Here is a 17,662-nt window from a genome sequence, read left to right as displayed (position 1 = left end):
TTCAGAAACATCACTGGGTGGCCGCAAAGCACCTTACAAGCAATCAATGTACCAACGAGCCATGATTCTACATTTCGTGGATATGTCCCTCTCTTATACTGTTGTGAAGGACAAACCTGACTCAGTTGTGGTTCTCTGAAGGGGGTATTCAAGAGTCCACACATGACATTCCTTACTTGTCAGGATCAAATTTTGAATCTTTCTCAGTGTGGGGAATGATTAGAGAAGACCTGAGGAAAACTTTTTTAAAACGCATGTTAGTAGGTTTGCACAAACTCAAAAGGGCATTCCAACCCTGGAACTATTGCTTACCGGTACCCCCGGCCCTGTAGATCTGTGGAAAGGTGGCAAAATAAGGAAGCTGCTAATATTTAAGCCCTACCATAATCAGAAAGGATATCAGAGCTCTTTTATACTGAGATTGCTGCAATAATTTGTTGCTGCACTACATGGCACCAAAGGGACAAGTAGATTTTTTTTCGGACAAGTAAGATTTATGAAGTAACCTGTCCCATGGACAAATAGATATTTTATTAAATTCCACATCCCTGAACTCCACCATCGTCAGCAAGTTTGCCTGCCCATCAGCCATGGAAAATTCCATCCCCTCCTCCCAGCAACTCTGCAATGCCCTCGCCGACCACTTCCACAAAAAGATAGAAACCATCTATAGAACCTTCAACCTCCAACTCTCTGACCTTCACAATATACCATCAACCCCTATCGCCGACCACGCACTCACTGCATGGGAACAACTCAGCACAGTGAACACAGCCACACTTATGAACTCCATCCACTCTGGAGCACCCACTGCCCCCTGTTTCCCTTCCCCCAGCTTTTCAACCTCGGAAGAGACGAGATCAGTTGCCACCTCAAAACCACCCTCAATGTCTCAACAGCCACAGCCACCTTTCCCGAAGCCTGGAAACACGCAAAGGTCAGACCCCTCCTCAAGAAACCCTCCACAGACCCCCAATTAACTCCAGAACTACCACCCAATCTCCCTGCTCTCATTCCCCGCCAGAGTCCTCGAAAAGGCCTTTAACCTCCACCTCACTGAACACCTAGAGAAAAACAACCTACTGGGCCCACCCAATCAGGATTCAGAGCCAACCACAGTACAGAGAGAGCTCTGATTGCCGCAACAGATGACATCCACACTCTCTCACTACTCAACAGAGGGGAATCAGCCACCCTGCTCCTGCTCGACCTCTCCGCAGACTTCAACACAGTCTCCCACCATACACTCCTCTGTAGATTACACCAGATTGGAATCACAGAGGATTCGCTCAGATGGCTTACATCTTTTCTCACAGGGCGCACTCAGAGAGTGGCCTCCCTCTGTTCACCTCCGAAGCCAAGCACACCATCGGCGGCATCCCCCAAGGATCAGCCTTCAGGTCAACCCTCTTGAAAGTCTACATGACACCACTCACAGACATCGTCAAATCACATGACATCAATATGAGGCTCGTCCTCTTGCTCTCAGCTGACCCCACCATGACGAAGACGAACTTCCACAACTGTATGAAGAACTTATATGCCCGGATGAGGGACAACTGCCTAAAGGTCAACACAGACAAAACTGAAGTTCTGATATTCAGCTGACACATAGCCCTTTGGAATGACTCTGGTGGCCATCAGAACTTGGACCCTCCCCCACGCCTAAAGACCGCTCCTGCAACCTCAACATCATCCATGACACAGAACTCTCCATGAAACGTCAGGTCAACACTGTCTCCTCAGCTTGGGTCGTCACGCTCTGCATGCTTTACAAAGGTCAAGTGGCTCACCATCGACACTAGGAAGACTGTGACGCAAACAACTGAACTATGGTAACGCATGCTATGCAGGCATCATCAGTGAACTCATGCAAAGACTCCAGATGATTCAGAACGCAGCCGCCAGACTGATCCTCAGCCTGCCCAAAAGAACCCACATCACCCAGAGTCTGAAGGACATCCACTGGCTCCCAAATCAGAAGAGATGCCAAATCAAATGCCTGACCCACGCCTACAAAGTCCTACATGACTAAGGAGCCACCCACTTGAACCACCACCTACTTTCCACCGACCTCCAAGGACCCGCCACTCCGCACACCACACCCTTGCACAGATACCTTGCATGTGCCACTACCGCTCCGGAGGATGCCCTTCTCCCATCTCGCTGCCAAAGCCTATAACGCCCTTCACCTCCACATTCGCACAGCACCCTCGCTGACCCACTTCAGGAAAGGGCTCAAGACCTGGAGCTTGGACTAATACCTGCAGCAAGCACCTGGATACCCTCTCGGGTGACAAGCTGCGCTCTACAAGTACGACCTGATTGATTGATAAGCATGTTCTTACAAACAGTGCCATTATCCCATATGTTTACTGATATTTCATAAAACTATGCTAACCACCACAATTGCTGCTACGTGAAGCATTTCTGCTCGAAATACGACTACATTGCATATATAAATAAATTATGAATGTGACTTTACAGATGATGGAAAGGCATAAAGTAACTGTAATACTGTAGAGGGGGGTCGTAGAGAGAGGCGACCACTGACATTTTACTTTGGTGCATAAGTCCCCGAGCTGCGGGAAGGCAGTGAAGATTTGACATGATCGTTTCTCAGTGTAGTGGAGTAAGAAAACTGACAATGCTGCTTCACCCCTGAAGAGGTGTCTCTCATTGCATATGTAAAACGCTCAAAACGAATTAATGGGCCGCGTAGACTCCTTGGTGCTTTTAGGGATGTGAGCTATTTGCTGGCTGGAGACAATCTGTCTGTTGACATCAAACATAATTGTGTTTCGTATAATTTTGAGATCAGTCACAGGCCCCATGGTATGTCACGAGGCATGGAGATTTCATAATCGCTGACGACTTGTTGGTGGGAGAGTGTTGATTCCTACTCGAGTGAGAGATGTCAATCTCCACTCCAGTAAAGAAGCTCGTTTATTCATCCATGGAGGGGAGGAGAATCCGTGGTCTTTCAACTGAGAGGAGGAGCCACTAAATATTTTATGAGGGAAGATCGTACTCCTTTCCCAGGCATCATATATGTTCCTGGGCACTGTAATGACATTATGTACCGCAGAGAGTAACTATTAAACCGTTTTAGGAACCAATAAATGTTAAGTTCTAGACGAGGGGTAGTTCGCCCTTCCACAACACTTGCTTCGGAGTAGAGCACCGCAGCCATGGTTTTCTGTGACAGGAGATTGTGCAACATTTTTCCTGGGCGAGGACGCGCTCCAGCGCCTTCCATTAATGTTTAGAGTCATCTCGCACCAAAGACCTCTTTCTGGGCCGCACCCCAGAGCCAGAGAGGGCCCCACTCTGGGTGTCTTGCCAGGTGAAGGGCGCCATCGCGGCGCTGCCAGAGGAGGGGGAATCCATGCATCATTTATGAGCAAGGGGCTTTGCCTCGGTGGTAAAAGGGCGGAGGGTAATACCTGGGCCTCCCTGCCTGTTTGACCGGAAAGAGAGCGCACTTTCAGGGGGAGAACGGATTCTCAATGTCTTTTTCTAAAGGGAGCTGTCCTAGTAAACATGCCACACCCTCCTCCAGCACCCAGGGCAGATGCTGGCAGTAGTCTCCGGCACGTCCTCCCGGAGGAGCTCACGGTTGTTGCCCCACATGTGCCCCCACTCCCAGCCCCGCGTGCCTCCTCCCCCCTTGCCTTCACTCGTGCCTGCACTCACCATGGTACAGAGGGAGGCCAGCTTACGGACTGTCATCAGTGTTTCCATCGCTCCCCCGCCGCCGCCATCTTGGAAGGAGAAGCCTGGAGCCAATGAGCGAGCGCTGACGCCGACCAGTCCCGCAGCCGGAGCGACACAGAAAAGGGTCCGGCTGCACAACAATGTTTCCCAACGTGTCCGTCCTCTAAAGGAGTCCGGCGCGGTGAACGGATAACGCTCCGGGATCAGTCAAGCGATAGAGGACACCGAAGAGAAACTCTGATCGTGAAAGGGGCGAATCTGCGGGTTGGAGATCAGAAATTCTGTGTTTCTGGCGGCGCCAGCAGAGAATGAAGTTGTACAAGGAAATATGTTCTATGCATAAACTGGAGACGGGCGAGCCATCAAAAATTAAAAGAGCAGCTGTAGCTGTAAGAGCCCGTGCACAAGTCGACACTTGAAAATATTTTTGGCATGTAAATCGTGCAACAAAGGCCATAGTAGAATATGACACGGTGTCTTCAAAGTTCAAAAAAGTATTTCACTTTACTACGGGGAATCCTTACGCTTTAGGATAAAAGGTTATATCTCTGCATTAATAAGTATTTACTAAAAATGAGGGTTTTTTTAAACATGCGCTAAGAAATATTCCTGCCCCCTGCTAATGTTGCTGTTGGCTAACAAGGAGAAACTTCACTTGTCTTATGGGCCAATATGTGACCTAGATTCTTACTATAGAGAGAACAACTCTATAGTCTATTACATCATATACAAGAGAGATTTTTGAACAACGCATTTACTGAGCTCACATTTGAAGGTGCTCTCATGTGTGACAATGAAAACAAAATTAAAGTACTTGCCTAGAATCACACAGTGTTTTTCAAGCAGGGATTGATCACAGGTTTCCCAGTGCAATTCAGCCATCTCACGGGTATCTCTTTCTGACATCACACGTGATTGCTTTTTCCTTCATTCCTGGAGGATGAGATTGGAGCATGGATGGTAGGCAGAATTCAAATTTTATTTTTGGCAGTTTTACATAGGGGCGGCATACCTTGCCCAAAAATATGATAGCTTTATAAGAGACACAAACTGCGATGCACAATTTCCTTTTAAGGAGCAGGGAGATTTACCGAGATTCGAACCTGGTTCCAAACTTGCATAGTTGCCAGCTGCTTCTACTGAACCATGTCGCCTCCTGTGACTGCTTGCTGAGTTTCAGGGGGTGGCCCATCTCTGTCCTAAACTTATTGTAATCTGGTGCTTAGGTAAAGCCTAATGCCTGGTTGCTACGTTCATGTATATAACAGTCCCCCAAAAAAGATTTGTGGTTAAGGGAAACACTAGGAGGAGTGGGACTTTGAAGCGAGAGAGATGCTTATATTTACATGCTCTCGAGCTTGATAAAAACAGAGAAAACATGCATTAGCTTGCTGAAATGTGCACAGGTAAATGAATTTCCAAGTGGAAAGTATAGACCGAGGTTCCCCGATGAAATTATGGACAGATTTAAGAACAGCCCCGGACTTTCATTTAACATTAGGGCATTCTGGGAGTTGTAGTCTTCTAAATCATTTGTAAAAAGAAAGTCCAGAACTAAAAAAGTTCTGACCAAGTGTGCATTAGTAATTGTTATATATTTTTATGCCAACCTTTTTTTTATCAGACTTGTTTTTTATTGTAATTTGAAAGCAGCCATAAAGGAGTATAACACACTTTACATTTTACAATTCTTACAGTTATCACTAATAATTGAAGGCTAAATTAAAATGCTCGAATGGTTGATACTTTAGAGCTTAACATTATTCTCTCACCTTTAAGTTAATCACAGCTCTCGTGTTCACCAGATCCATGCATGAATAGCTCATCAAGTCATGTTTTTTTAATTTGCATTCTGGAATTTGTAGTCCTTTTTAGTCCATGAAATGAACACTACAGTCTCAAAATGGAAATTAAAATCGGATACACCCAAAGTCATACTTCTCAACTCTGGTTGGTAGCAACTGGTTAATAGTAGGGGGTACAAGTCTTTTAATCTTCACCTGAATAGGGAGACTGCCTAATGGGTCTCTTTCTATATAAATCAATATAGTCTGTCATAAATATGCCTCATAACTACATATGGTGTGGGTGAGTAGTGCCTGGGTCCATGAGTGTTGGGGGTACCCATAGTCATTTGTAGCTAGCCCTTAACATGCTCTGGTAGCTCAAAGAATTTAATGGTTGTCATAGCTTCTATCTTCCCTTTTACCTTTCTCACCGTGCCACTGTTTCCTTTCCCGTCTCATACTCTTGCATGGACCAGGAACCTTTGACCTATGGGCAGAAGTATTGTCAAAGTGGAGCACCTACACAAAATGATGATCTGCCTGACCATCCCTGCATCCACTGTTGTGCTGTGCACAAGAAGCCAGAACCAGAGAACAGCCCCGTTGCTGTTTTAACCGAGGTTGTCTCGCATCAGTCTACAAAATGAGAGTGGTGTTGGAAGGTGTTTGCCATGAAGGTGTTTCATAATATAGGAAAATTACCTTTTCCACAGGTGGGTTAGAGCCTTCTTTTGTAATGTTTAAACAGTCCCAATGAGCATTTGCGTTTTTTTGTGTATTTTTTGTTTTTTCAAGGAAATGCTCTTTTGAATGATTGACATCCTACATAAGGTTAAGGCCAACTTTCAATTTGAGTTGCGCTTTGGCTGGAGACCAACTTCTGTTGTTCTTGGATGTAAGCTTACCCCGTTGGCTTGTTGCAAGGTTTTCTTTTGACTTGCAAGAGCTCTTTACACGTGTGAATTACTGTGAACAGAGGCCAAAACCTTTGCCTCCCATAGAGGGTTAGGGAAAGTATCCCATGCCTGCAAGAAAAATCTGCATTTGCATTTGCAATTCAGTATTTGGAAGGGGCGTGTTCAAAATATAGAATCTGTATGTATTACTATTTTGCAACCACATTCCGGTCGCAAAACAGTAACACTTTACAACCATTTAAAAAGTGGTGGTAGCGCAACCTTAAGGTGGAGGTGGAGATGGAGAGAGACTGCATGGTCTACCATTCTATAGCCCAGACTTTGAGTCTAGCTTCCCAATGTATTGGCATGAAGAGCTTAGTGAGACAGAAACCATTGACACAGGAGGTGTACAGCCACGTTTGTGTCCTTCAAAGATCATCACAGCTGGCCATGAACAGAGGGTAGCATGAATATTAGTCCCCATCTGGTACATTTCCCAGATGTATGCCACTCTGCCTTCAATCACATATGATGTATTCCAGTTGCTTGGAAGCTGGGGGCACATTGTGAGCTGGCCCAAATGTCTACTAGCAGAGACCAACATCATTAGTAAGTTGCCAGCAACATAATGAGGCCCTGTGGGTCTATCTCTGCATCCACTGCCTTAGTTTTAGGAAAACAAATGCTCTCATTGCCCCAAAAGCTTTTCTGTTGCACCCGATCAATCTCTGGCACACACAGATGTCTGTCACCTTTGTTGAAGAACTGAACAGTGAGGACTAGGGGCCAGATTTACAAAGTATTTGCAGAATCCTGCTGCTTCGGACCACAAAAATGCATTTTGATATGTATGAATCCCAAATTGCGATTCAGTAACATGCTACAGAATTGCAATTTAGAATTGCAAATGCATACCGATTCTGTATTTGGATGGGCCATGCTTAGGGCGTCTCTTCCAAATGCTAAATCAGAATGGGATGTATGAATGTTTTGTGACCGAAATGCAGTCGCGAAACATTCACACTTTACTACCAACTCAAAGTTGGTGTTAACCCATTGGCAAATGGGAAGGGCTCCCTTTGGGGACTCTACTCTTAAAAAATAAAACTGAAGCTTTTCAGTCACAGACATGGTTGTCTGCTGACCCCTGCAGGCCACCTTCCCTGTGGTGGCAGCAAATTTTAGTGGGTCAAAAATAGCGACCTACCTCATAAATATTTATGAGGTAAGTCTATTTGTGATCTACTATGAATCACTAATGGGCCAACTATCACGTTTGTACATTGGTAATAGCAATTACCAAATAGCAAAGAGTTGTTAAAAGTCTAGTATTGAAGGTGGAAAAGAGATGAACAGCGGAAGATCGGGGAGGTCTAACAGAGGGAGGGGAATAAAGATGCAGGTCCTACATGCTGTTTGAAGGGAAGGAAAAGAAAACATAGGTGATTTGGAGGTGTTTTTAAGCAGGTGGGTCCACAATCAATTTCTAAATGATGTGATGGTTGGTAGCATTCTGATTTTGCTGGGATTATTATTCTACCCTTTAGAGGCATGGCCCAAGAAAGAACAGGTCAGGATGGACCTTTTTTCAGGTTGGTGTTTTGATACAGAAGAGCATTTTGAAACATAGTCTATTTTGTGCCACAGAGACAATAGGTTTATTTGTGAGATATTTGGGGTGTTCAGTCTTACAGCAGAGGATAGATGTAATCTCAAGGTGCAACACACCTCCAGGGCTATCCATTTGAGAGATTCCTGTATGGGTCATTTACGGTGATACTTCTTTGCTTCTCAGAGGAGTCTAGCTGCCTCTTGAAGAACAGTGTTTATTGGAGCTTGACATACGGCTGGGATGGCTGGTAGGAATGAGTTCCCTTAGGTAGGGGAAATTATGACAAGTACTTGTACGGCACGTTTGAATTTGTTGTTTGGAAGGAAAGGTTTTGTGGTCAGAATGAGTTTCAGCTGTTAGAAGTCACTTTTACTATTGCTGACTTATGCATTTGCCCATATGTTATTTGCCTTCCAAATTGAAGCCCATAGATTTAGTTTTGTGATTGTGTCAGAGAATATTCTGGCTGCCACAAGTGGGCCAAGTAATTTTTATGTGGGTCCTTTCTGTTTTAAAGGAGGAGGAGTAGGAATTCAGATTTGAATAGTTCCCTTTCAGTTTGAGTTTCACATGTGACATTCAAGGTTGTATTTGTTCAAGATACTGTTTGGGGTGAATGGCAGGGACTATGGAATGTATGTCCAGATAAAGATAGTGTTATCAGTGTGTTGATAATAAGTGATGTCCACAGACTGTATTCAGTCACCAAGGGATTCAGTGTAACGATTAAATAAATAAATGCATGCCTGTTGGTGTTGGGAATGCTGGGAAAATATGCTGAGTATATAATTTGACCCTTTTTCAACGCCTCGTTTTCATGCTCCATCCTGAATTGCTGATATGAGAATGGTGTTCTCATTAACCCAATGAATTTACATAACATATATTAACATATGTGGCATGCTGTTGGGGATAAAAATAAACTTATTAGTTCACAGGAAATGCTCTTCTTAACAATCCATGTTATCATCTTTATTTGTGACCTGTATATATTTCAAAAGCCTACTGAAAGGTTCTTGTGTTTGTCCTGAGGAAGTCATAGATTTATCATAAGGCAGAAACGTGTTCATGTTTACCAGAGGCTATGTATCTAAAGGCATATAAACGAGCCCTAATAGCTCTTTTAATAGGTAAGAGTACATCTTTACTATTTCTCTTTTTTTAACTTAAAAACGTATTTTCAGCAATTCATAAAAATATAAAATTGTTTTGCTGAACATTATACAAGTAAGAGGTCAAGGAATGCTGTATTGTACACACAAGCAATGTAAATATGTTTTTGATGTATTATAAATGTATTTTGTGAAATTAGATGTCAAAGAAAGAAACTATTCCAATAAATTGAATTAGCAAATAAATAAATTGTTGTAAAGCAGTAAGAAGGTTTCTTTTGACAAAGCAAGCAATGATGAGCTTCTGTAGCCTTTGATGTGAACAACAAAGTCAGAATGTGATTATACACTGGAGTGATGTCAGAACAGTGGTTAACCAAAATGGTTAACCAATTTTGGTTAACCACTGTTGTGTCTTCACTTGGGGAAGCACTCACTTCCCTTTCGTCATAAAGGCGGTACGAAAGCGACTCGAGTCAGACAGGAGAATGCATTCAGCATTGTGCATCTGTCAATTGCCTTCTTTCGTGTGAGTTTGGAGAGTGTGGCATTCAGTTAGGAGGGAGTGGGAGAGCCTAGAGGGCGGTGCAGGTGGGTGCCAGGTGACAGGGTACATTTGTGTGGGGGGGGCGGTTATCACAAGGGTGGTACCCATTTTCTAATACCTGTTGGATATGGTGCTCTTATTACTCCTCTGACCCTCCATACATGTTGCTATCAATGCAAGATGATTTAGGGGACCATATAAAATATAAAAATAGAGATGGGTAAATGTGAATACCAGGGATGATAGTGACCTCTGGGTTCAAAGTGACTTCTAATCTCTACTTGATGTTATTCAGATCGCCTTGGCGAATAAAAGCCACGTTATTCACAGTTAGCCATCTGTAATTCTGCATTTAATAATACATGCCACATAAAGAGACAATAACCATGAAGTAGCAAGTATTACTATATACATAGTACGAAGTACATATGCTAATATAGCATCCTGAACTGCAACATCACAAAGGATTCTGTGATATGTCTAATAGAGTGCATTTCTTTTCCAATTGCTGTTCTGCAGATATTCTTTTATGAAGCTGGAGTGTTTCCAAAAACTTGCTCCTGGGTTCCAGTTTTATCCAAAGCCCAAGAATCTGGAAAGGGCTTGTAGTGAGGCTTGGACAATATCATGGTTACCAATATCTATATTTAGACAATGTGCACTGATTTATTGTAGTCACACAATATATTGTGTTACTTTTCTAAGGACCACACCATCCATAGAGAGTATGACTGAAGGTGGCAGTTCTCCAAAGGAAATGTTTATTACCTAGTCATATTCCTGTCCCAGGCTACCATCTCTTCAGCTGCCTGGAGAGGTGGAGAAGCTTTAACAGAGACTCTCACCAAGCTCCCTAGGTTCCAGCTCCAAAAACTCCTGTGAACAAAAGGTGAGCTGGGTCAGGACACGTCCTGGCCCTTTTTGTCCCATGAACTGACAGGATGAGTCTGCTTAGGCTTGGTAGTGGCTCAGTCCTAATGAATCTCCTTCCTGACTCGTTTCTCGTTGTGTGACTGAGTGGCTGAAGGTAGACCACGCCCACGACAAAAAGGGCTCTACCTGCCCTGTCCTAGTTAGCCACCGGACAGAAAGAGTACAGCAATGGGACTCAGCTGGCACCCCCCCCCCCCCCCCCACACTTTTATAGGGGATTGCACCCAATCTGCGGGGATCGACCAGCACCGTAATATGTGCGAGTCAGACTCAGGCCGGTGCCCTGAGATTAGCTGCACCACCTCCATGTTTTGTTTAGACCTTATCAGTTGACAACCTGTTCACTGCTGCAACTTATACACAGTCGTAATTCAGTGCCTTATGTAATGACCTGCTAATGTGTAACTTTTGAGCCTATGTAATAACCTCTTGTGAAAATCGGATATTTTGTCATTTTTTACCTTTAATTTTACTGTAAAGCGCCCTTCACCTTTGGGTAATATATACGCTATATACAAATGTATACATAAATAAATAAAATAAAAGCATACGTTCCCTGGTGGTAATGTGTAATTTCCATTAAGGATTAGACTCTGACACTAAGTAGTTCCCATCACTGCATGACAAGGCTAATCTCAAATCAGGAGCTGTGCTTGGTACAAAGTTTCTATGGTCTATTAGTTGAGCAGAACATTCTATAGAGGGCTTCAAGCCAAACTTGAGGCACCTTGTTTGGACTGCCAATATTTGTATTGGGTATCCAAAGCCTGACATGTAGCGAACACGTTTGTGAAGGGAAGCCATTCAACACTTTTACCTCCCCTGCATTACATCCTCAGGGTCCATGCTTCTAGTGAGGGTCCACCATTTGTTCCCTTATCTTGAGCCTTCCAAAGTAGCTCCAGTCTTGCACTGTGTATGCTACACAACCTGCACCCCAGTCCCCCACAAAAGAGTCCAGCCATGCACAGGTCAAGACTCTACTTACACTCTTGGTCCCTACAGTATACCTCACACTGTAAATGTATGATGGCCAGATTCTCAGGGGTAGGAGGCTGTCCAGATTTTGTGCTCAGTTCAGCAGTCACTAACTGGTAGCCACCCTCCTGCCTGGGTGGGAAAGAAGACTTTGTTTTTTTTTAGTTTGAAATGCTTTATTGAAAGAATTTCACTGGAAATTACACAGTTAACATATCTATAGCTTATCAATATATTGAACGTAAAAAGGACAACAGCAGGGCTTAATTTGTGCTTGTTGTTTCCAGTGCTGAGCACTGCCACTTATTTTTGAGGGCAGGGGCTTATTCTTCTGCCTCAAGCATTTGCTGCGAGCAAAAGACACCTATGGGAAAGACGGAGGAAGGGAAAAACGAAAAAGCGTCACAAAGGGAGAAAGAAGAAAGCTGCAAAAGTGAGCTGAAGGGGGAGGGAGTGGCTGTAAATGGATTGAAGAGGCTCGAGATGTCCTCAGGATTACGCTGCCTCTGTATTCCGTGTTCACACATTTAATTGCAGCAGCCGCGTGTTTAAGAGGAGGGCTTTGGTCACCGGCACGTTTTTATTTACTAATTAAGCACTGGACAACAGTATTGGAACATAAGAAATAGCAATAATTTAAAAAGAATTACACAACGATAGAAATAGTAATAAATTATGCAACATCATACCATAATAACTAACATTTTATTTGTTGCATGTTTATGAGTTAGAATAAAAAGAGAAGAAAAAAAAGAGAGAGGACGGAGAAAAGAGAAAGAAAAGAGTAGAAAAAAGTAAGAAAATCCAAGAAGCCTCACTGAAGAAAAATAAATAGCTGACAACCAAATGCAACTGTTAGTCATACAAATCATATACTTCAATTGAACATAACACCAAACAGAATTTGTTGTTTATGGAAGCTAAAAGGTAGTATTTACATCTAATAACTAAAAAGGTTTACAGGTTACATTTGTTGAAAGTGATAACCATAATAAGTCTTTCTTAATGAGCTGCTGTTTAGAAGCTGCACTTGCTCAATCAAGTCTGTGATGATGACATAACAAATTCCACCATCTAGTAGAAGTGACCATATTGGACCCTTTCCAACTGGATGTAATAATTTGTAAAGCAACGGTGATCAGTAAGTCCACAAATATTCGAACTTTATGATTTCCAAACCATATCTGGGAAGACCTACCTAGGAAAATATTAGAACGTTAAAAAGAAGAGCAATAGAACAACTGGTTAAAATGTTTGTCCATACTTCCAGACAGAAGGTTCTAATTGATGGACAGTGAAAAAAACACGTAGAGGAGTACCAATTGCAGTTCTACAAGTCCAGCATTTATTATCTAGGTTCTGGTTGTGTTTGTGAAGGGAGGTAGGAGTTAGAAATAATTGGTTATAGAAAGAACACAAGGGTTGTGTAGTGCTAGCCGACCAAGACTTGAGTGAATTTTGGACCAAATAATATTCCAGGTTTGAAGTGAAAAAGTGCAGTTTAAATCTGATTCCCATTGTAACTCCACTTTCGATTTGGATTGGTTGTGAGGGAGGTATTCAAGATGTTTATATATATATGGGAGGCTTTAACAGAAGTAGAAAAATTGGAACTATCATCAGGTGTGCTAGGGATAGGGCCATGAGTAGTTGTAAGGTTAGACATGTACTGTGAAATAATCATTTTCAGGAACTCATATTTGAGTGTGGAAGAGGAGGTGTGATTGTATCTGTGTTAGATTTCAATTGATGAGAGAAAGGCAGTGCCCGACAATAACTGTTTAACCTGAAAGGTATCTTTTGCCACTCAATCTTTCCACAAAATCGACCAATTCAATAATTTAATATTTTTGTTGTACCATATATTTTATATTTTATATAGATTCTAAAAAAGCCTGTAAAGAGTACAACGCCCTATGACAACTATCAAAAACTTTAGAAAAAGATCTTCTGCTCCTTGTTATTGCTCTCAGCTTAAAGAGTTGAAGCGGAAATGTAGAAGGCAAGCAAAAGTTGGGAGAAAGCAGCATAGAATGAAGAGAAAGCTAAATACGCCTTTTTTTTCAAGAATACAAAAATCTGATAGTGGCTGAGAAGACTAGATTTTTCACAGATAAAATATATGCCGCGGAGAACTCAACAAGAGAGCTTTTTGAAACAGTTGAATTCCTTTCTATTCTAGTTCAGTCTCCAATATTAAGCCAGCTCCATTCCAGCTGTTCTGCAACCAACTTACAGAGTTCTTTAAAAGTTAAGTGGAGGAAATATTTTACAAACTAAATGGCAAGGATAATTTGTGTATCCCTCCTTCTGATCATTATAAGCCAGTTTTAAGTTTGATGACTTTAGCAAACCTGTCCTTACTCACAGAAGATATCGTAATCAAACTGGTTGGCGAAACAAAATCTCTCAGATTCGTGCCATCCCAAAATATTGCATAATGTTGTGGAAGTAATGTTGCCACCACTTACTCTGCTTTTGACTTCTGTTCTGGAATCTGGAGAGTTTCCTATGGAGTGGGAAAAAGCATCTATCCTCCCTCTACTAAAGAAGCCAATGCTAGACCCCAAAGAGGTGAAGAATTACCGTCCTGTTTCTCGTTTGTCTTTACCTGCAAAGATTTTAGAAAAACACATGAGTATCATTCTCTGTAAATTTATGGAGGAGAATGAGATATTGGACAATTTGGCTGCAGACCACATCACAGCACGGAGTCTGCTTTGGTTGTGACCACTGACCAAGTGAGAAGCATCTTGGATGCAAGTTGGAAGGCTGCCTTGATCCTGTTAGATTTGTCGGCAGCCTTTGACACCGTTAATCATGAAATTGTGATTTCCCGTCTGGCTGAGATCGAAGTTAAAGGTCCTACTCTTAAACTCTTTCGATTCTTCCTTTCCCAGAGAGACCTTTCAGTGGTCTTGGGCGATCTAATTTCTAAGCTTTGCTCGCAGCCTTGTGGTCTCCTTCACGGCTCATCACTGAGCCCTACTTTGTTTAATATTTCTGTGGCCCCACTGACTAAATTGATCTGTTCCTTTGGCTTTGCACCATTATCTTGTGCAGATGACACACAAATTATTATGTCCATTTCAGACAACCTGAAAGTAACAACCCTTCGTTTCAGCAGGTGTATGGCAGACATTGATCGTCGGATGAATGCTAACAGCTTTATGCTGAACTCTACAAAAACAGAGGTTCTCTTTTTTGGGGAAAACTCACCACCAATCCTTATGGCCTCAATCGCTGGGAGACCTCCCAACACCTATTTCTACAGTCAAATATTTAGAAATAATCTTGGACTCTAGTCTTTCATTTAATGTACAGAGAAACATACTTACCTCTTCTTGCTTTTTTCTGCTGCGAAAGATTAGAAAGATTTTTCTGTATATTCCTTTCAAACTACAGAAAATAGTAGTAACACCACTCGTGTTGTAAAGGTTGGACTACTATAACGCCTTATATCTGGGCATTCATTAACACCCTTTGAAGAAACTTCAGTGCCTTCAGAACACAGCAGCAAGACTTTTAATTAAAATTCCTAAGTTTCAGCCGGTGTCTGAGACTCTAAAAGAACTTCACTGGTTGCCAGTGGAAAAAAGAGTCAGATTTGAGGCACTCTGTTTAGCACATAAATCCCTTTAAGGATCTGCACCTAACTACTTAAAATGAAATCTTACTTGGTGTAACCCCAGCAGGACACTTCAGTCCTCCAATTCTAAAAATAAATGTTTTATCTATAACACAACCTTTTTATGGAACAGTCTATCAGATCATTTGAGAGGCCAATCCAATTTTATGACGTTCAGAAAACTTCTCAAAACCTGGCTGTTTTCTAGTTCACTGAGAGCGGTGTTCCAGGACCCCTATCACAGCTTATGTTCATTATTATTATGGCAGCTTTTTAGCGCCAAGACGCCAATGGCATTCGCATGCTTTAAAAATAATACCACTGTCACAACGACCAGGTATGTTCAGGTTGTGGCAGGTTAATTGCGTTCATAATAGTAGGTGATTAAAAAGAATTTGGAGGGTCAGAAATATAAGCCACAGTCTTAAAGCAGAAAGGAGAAATCATTGAATCTTCTAATTTGCATCAGTAAGCGAAGTACCCTCATCCCTGTACAATTGAGACAAGACTTGTGCCAATACAAAAGTGGAATGAAATTTCTGAAAGTCAGGAAAGTTAATCCCGCCCAAGTCTTTAGATTTACATAATGCAGGTAAAGAAATACGTGCTTTACTCCTATTCCACAGACATTTGGTAACCAAACGGTTAAGGGTTTTAAAAAAACTTCTGAGGGAGCTTCACAGAGAACACTAATAAACAGAAATTAATAACGGGTAGCATCAATATTTTAAGCATAGCTAATCTACCCCACTATGAAAAATACAAAGGAGACTCTGGGGGTCATTACAACCCTGGCGGAAGGCGGAGAACCGGCGGTAAGACCGCCAACAGGCTGGCGGTCTTACTCGGTGGAATTATGACCATGGCGGTTACCGCCATGGTCATCCGCCGGTTCTCCGTTCCGCCAGCCGGGCTGGAGACCTGGGTCTCCAGCCCGGCGGCCGTCACTATACCGCCGGCGGTATTTGGACCTGGCTTACCGCCGTGGATTTCCAGCGGTTTGAACCGCCATGAAATCCATGGCGGTAAGCACTATCAGTGCCAGGGAACTCCTTCCCTGGCACTGATAGGGGTCTCCCCCACCCACACCCCGACTCCCTCCCCTACCCCACCACCACCCCTGCCACCCCCCAAAGGTGGCAGGGCCCCCCTCCCCACCCCGACCCCCAACATCACTTCACCCATACCCACACGACACGCACGCAGGCACCACCTACATACTTACACGCACACACGCCGACATACATGCCTACATCCACACACACAGTCATACACGCACACCCACATTCAAACATACACGCACACATCCATACAGACATACCCACAGACATACACGCACTCATTCCCATACACACAACACCCCCGCAGGCATACACGCACTCACACACCCCCTCACACACCCCCTATACATACACACACGCACACCCCCATGCACCCACACAACACACAACACCCCGCTACCCCCTCCCCTCACGGACGATCGACTTACCTGGTCCGACGATCCTCCGGGAGGGGACGGGAGCCATGGGGGCAGCTCCGCCGACACCACACCGCCAACAGAACACCGCCACGGCGAATCACAGGATGTGATTCGCTGGGCGGTGTTCTGTTGGCGTGGCGGTGGAGGTGGAGCAACCTCCACTTCCCCGCCTCCCGCCAGTATGGCTGTTGGCGGCTCTCCGTCCGTAAAAGGACGGAGAGCTGCCAACGGTCATAATAGGCAGAGCGGCAAACCGCCACCAATGGCGGTCTTCCGCACGGCGGTCACTCGGCGGTCTTGAAAATGACCCCCTATTTCTTTCATATGTTGGGAAATTGATGATGAACATCAGCTAAAATAATCCAAATTGTTTCTTTGATAGAGATGGAATATTTAATTCCTAAACATTTGATACATCTAGAATTCCACCTGAAACTGGAATCTTCAAACGTTTCCTTAAACTAATACTTATTTAAGACCGTGACTCGTGACTTATCAATGTTTAAATTGTAGCCAAACAGATTTGAATAATTTTGTTAATAAGTTAAAAAAGGAGGAATAGAGGTCTGTGGGTCTGAGACATAAACAACAACATCATCTGCATATGCAGTGAATTTAATTTCTGTTTCTTTATGCTTTAAACCATCACAGGAGGATGACTGACAAAGAGTTTCAAAGACAAAATAAAAAACATCAGTGACAAAGGACATCCCTTTCGCATACCCCTGAGTAAATCAAAATAAGGAGATTGGAGACCATTAACATAAATGGAGGTTTTGGGTGAAGTATATAATAGGCTAATGTATTTTATTATTCAAGGACCAAAGGCATGCCATTTTAATGCTCACATCAGAAAAATCCAGTTGACTCAGTCAGAATCCTTTTCCGCATCCTATGTTATGTCAGCAATAGCGTGTTGTATACAGATGCCAGATGTATAATATCTAAAAATGCTCTGGAGTTAGATAT

At 43.1% G+C, this 17,662-nt stretch overlaps 1 protein-coding gene across 1 annotated transcript in view; it reads right to left on the bottom strand.

The window, feature by feature from the left end:
- LOC138261648 (ubiquitin carboxyl-terminal hydrolase 12-like) overlaps positions 1-3,841 on the bottom strand; it is a 190,872-nt gene extending 187,031 nt beyond the window's left edge. The window contains exon 1 of the mRNA XM_069210817.1: positions 3,697-3,841. Coding sequence (XP_069066918.1) covers positions 3,697-3,744 — 48 coding nt within the window. The 5' untranslated portion in view covers positions 3,745-3,841. The remainder of the gene's footprint in view (positions 1-3,696) is intronic.
- Between the last annotated feature and the right edge of the window lie 13,821 nt (positions 3,842-17,662).

The sequence above is a fragment of the Pleurodeles waltl genome, chromosome 2_1 (assembly GCF_031143425.1).
Source record: "Pleurodeles waltl isolate 20211129_DDA chromosome 2_1, aPleWal1.hap1.20221129, whole genome shotgun sequence".
Classification (NCBI taxonomy): Eukaryota; Metazoa; Chordata; class Amphibia; order Caudata; family Salamandridae; genus Pleurodeles; species Pleurodeles waltl.
The sequence above is the reverse complement of the archived record's forward strand: the minus strand, read 5'-3'. Positions and strand labels throughout refer to the sequence as shown.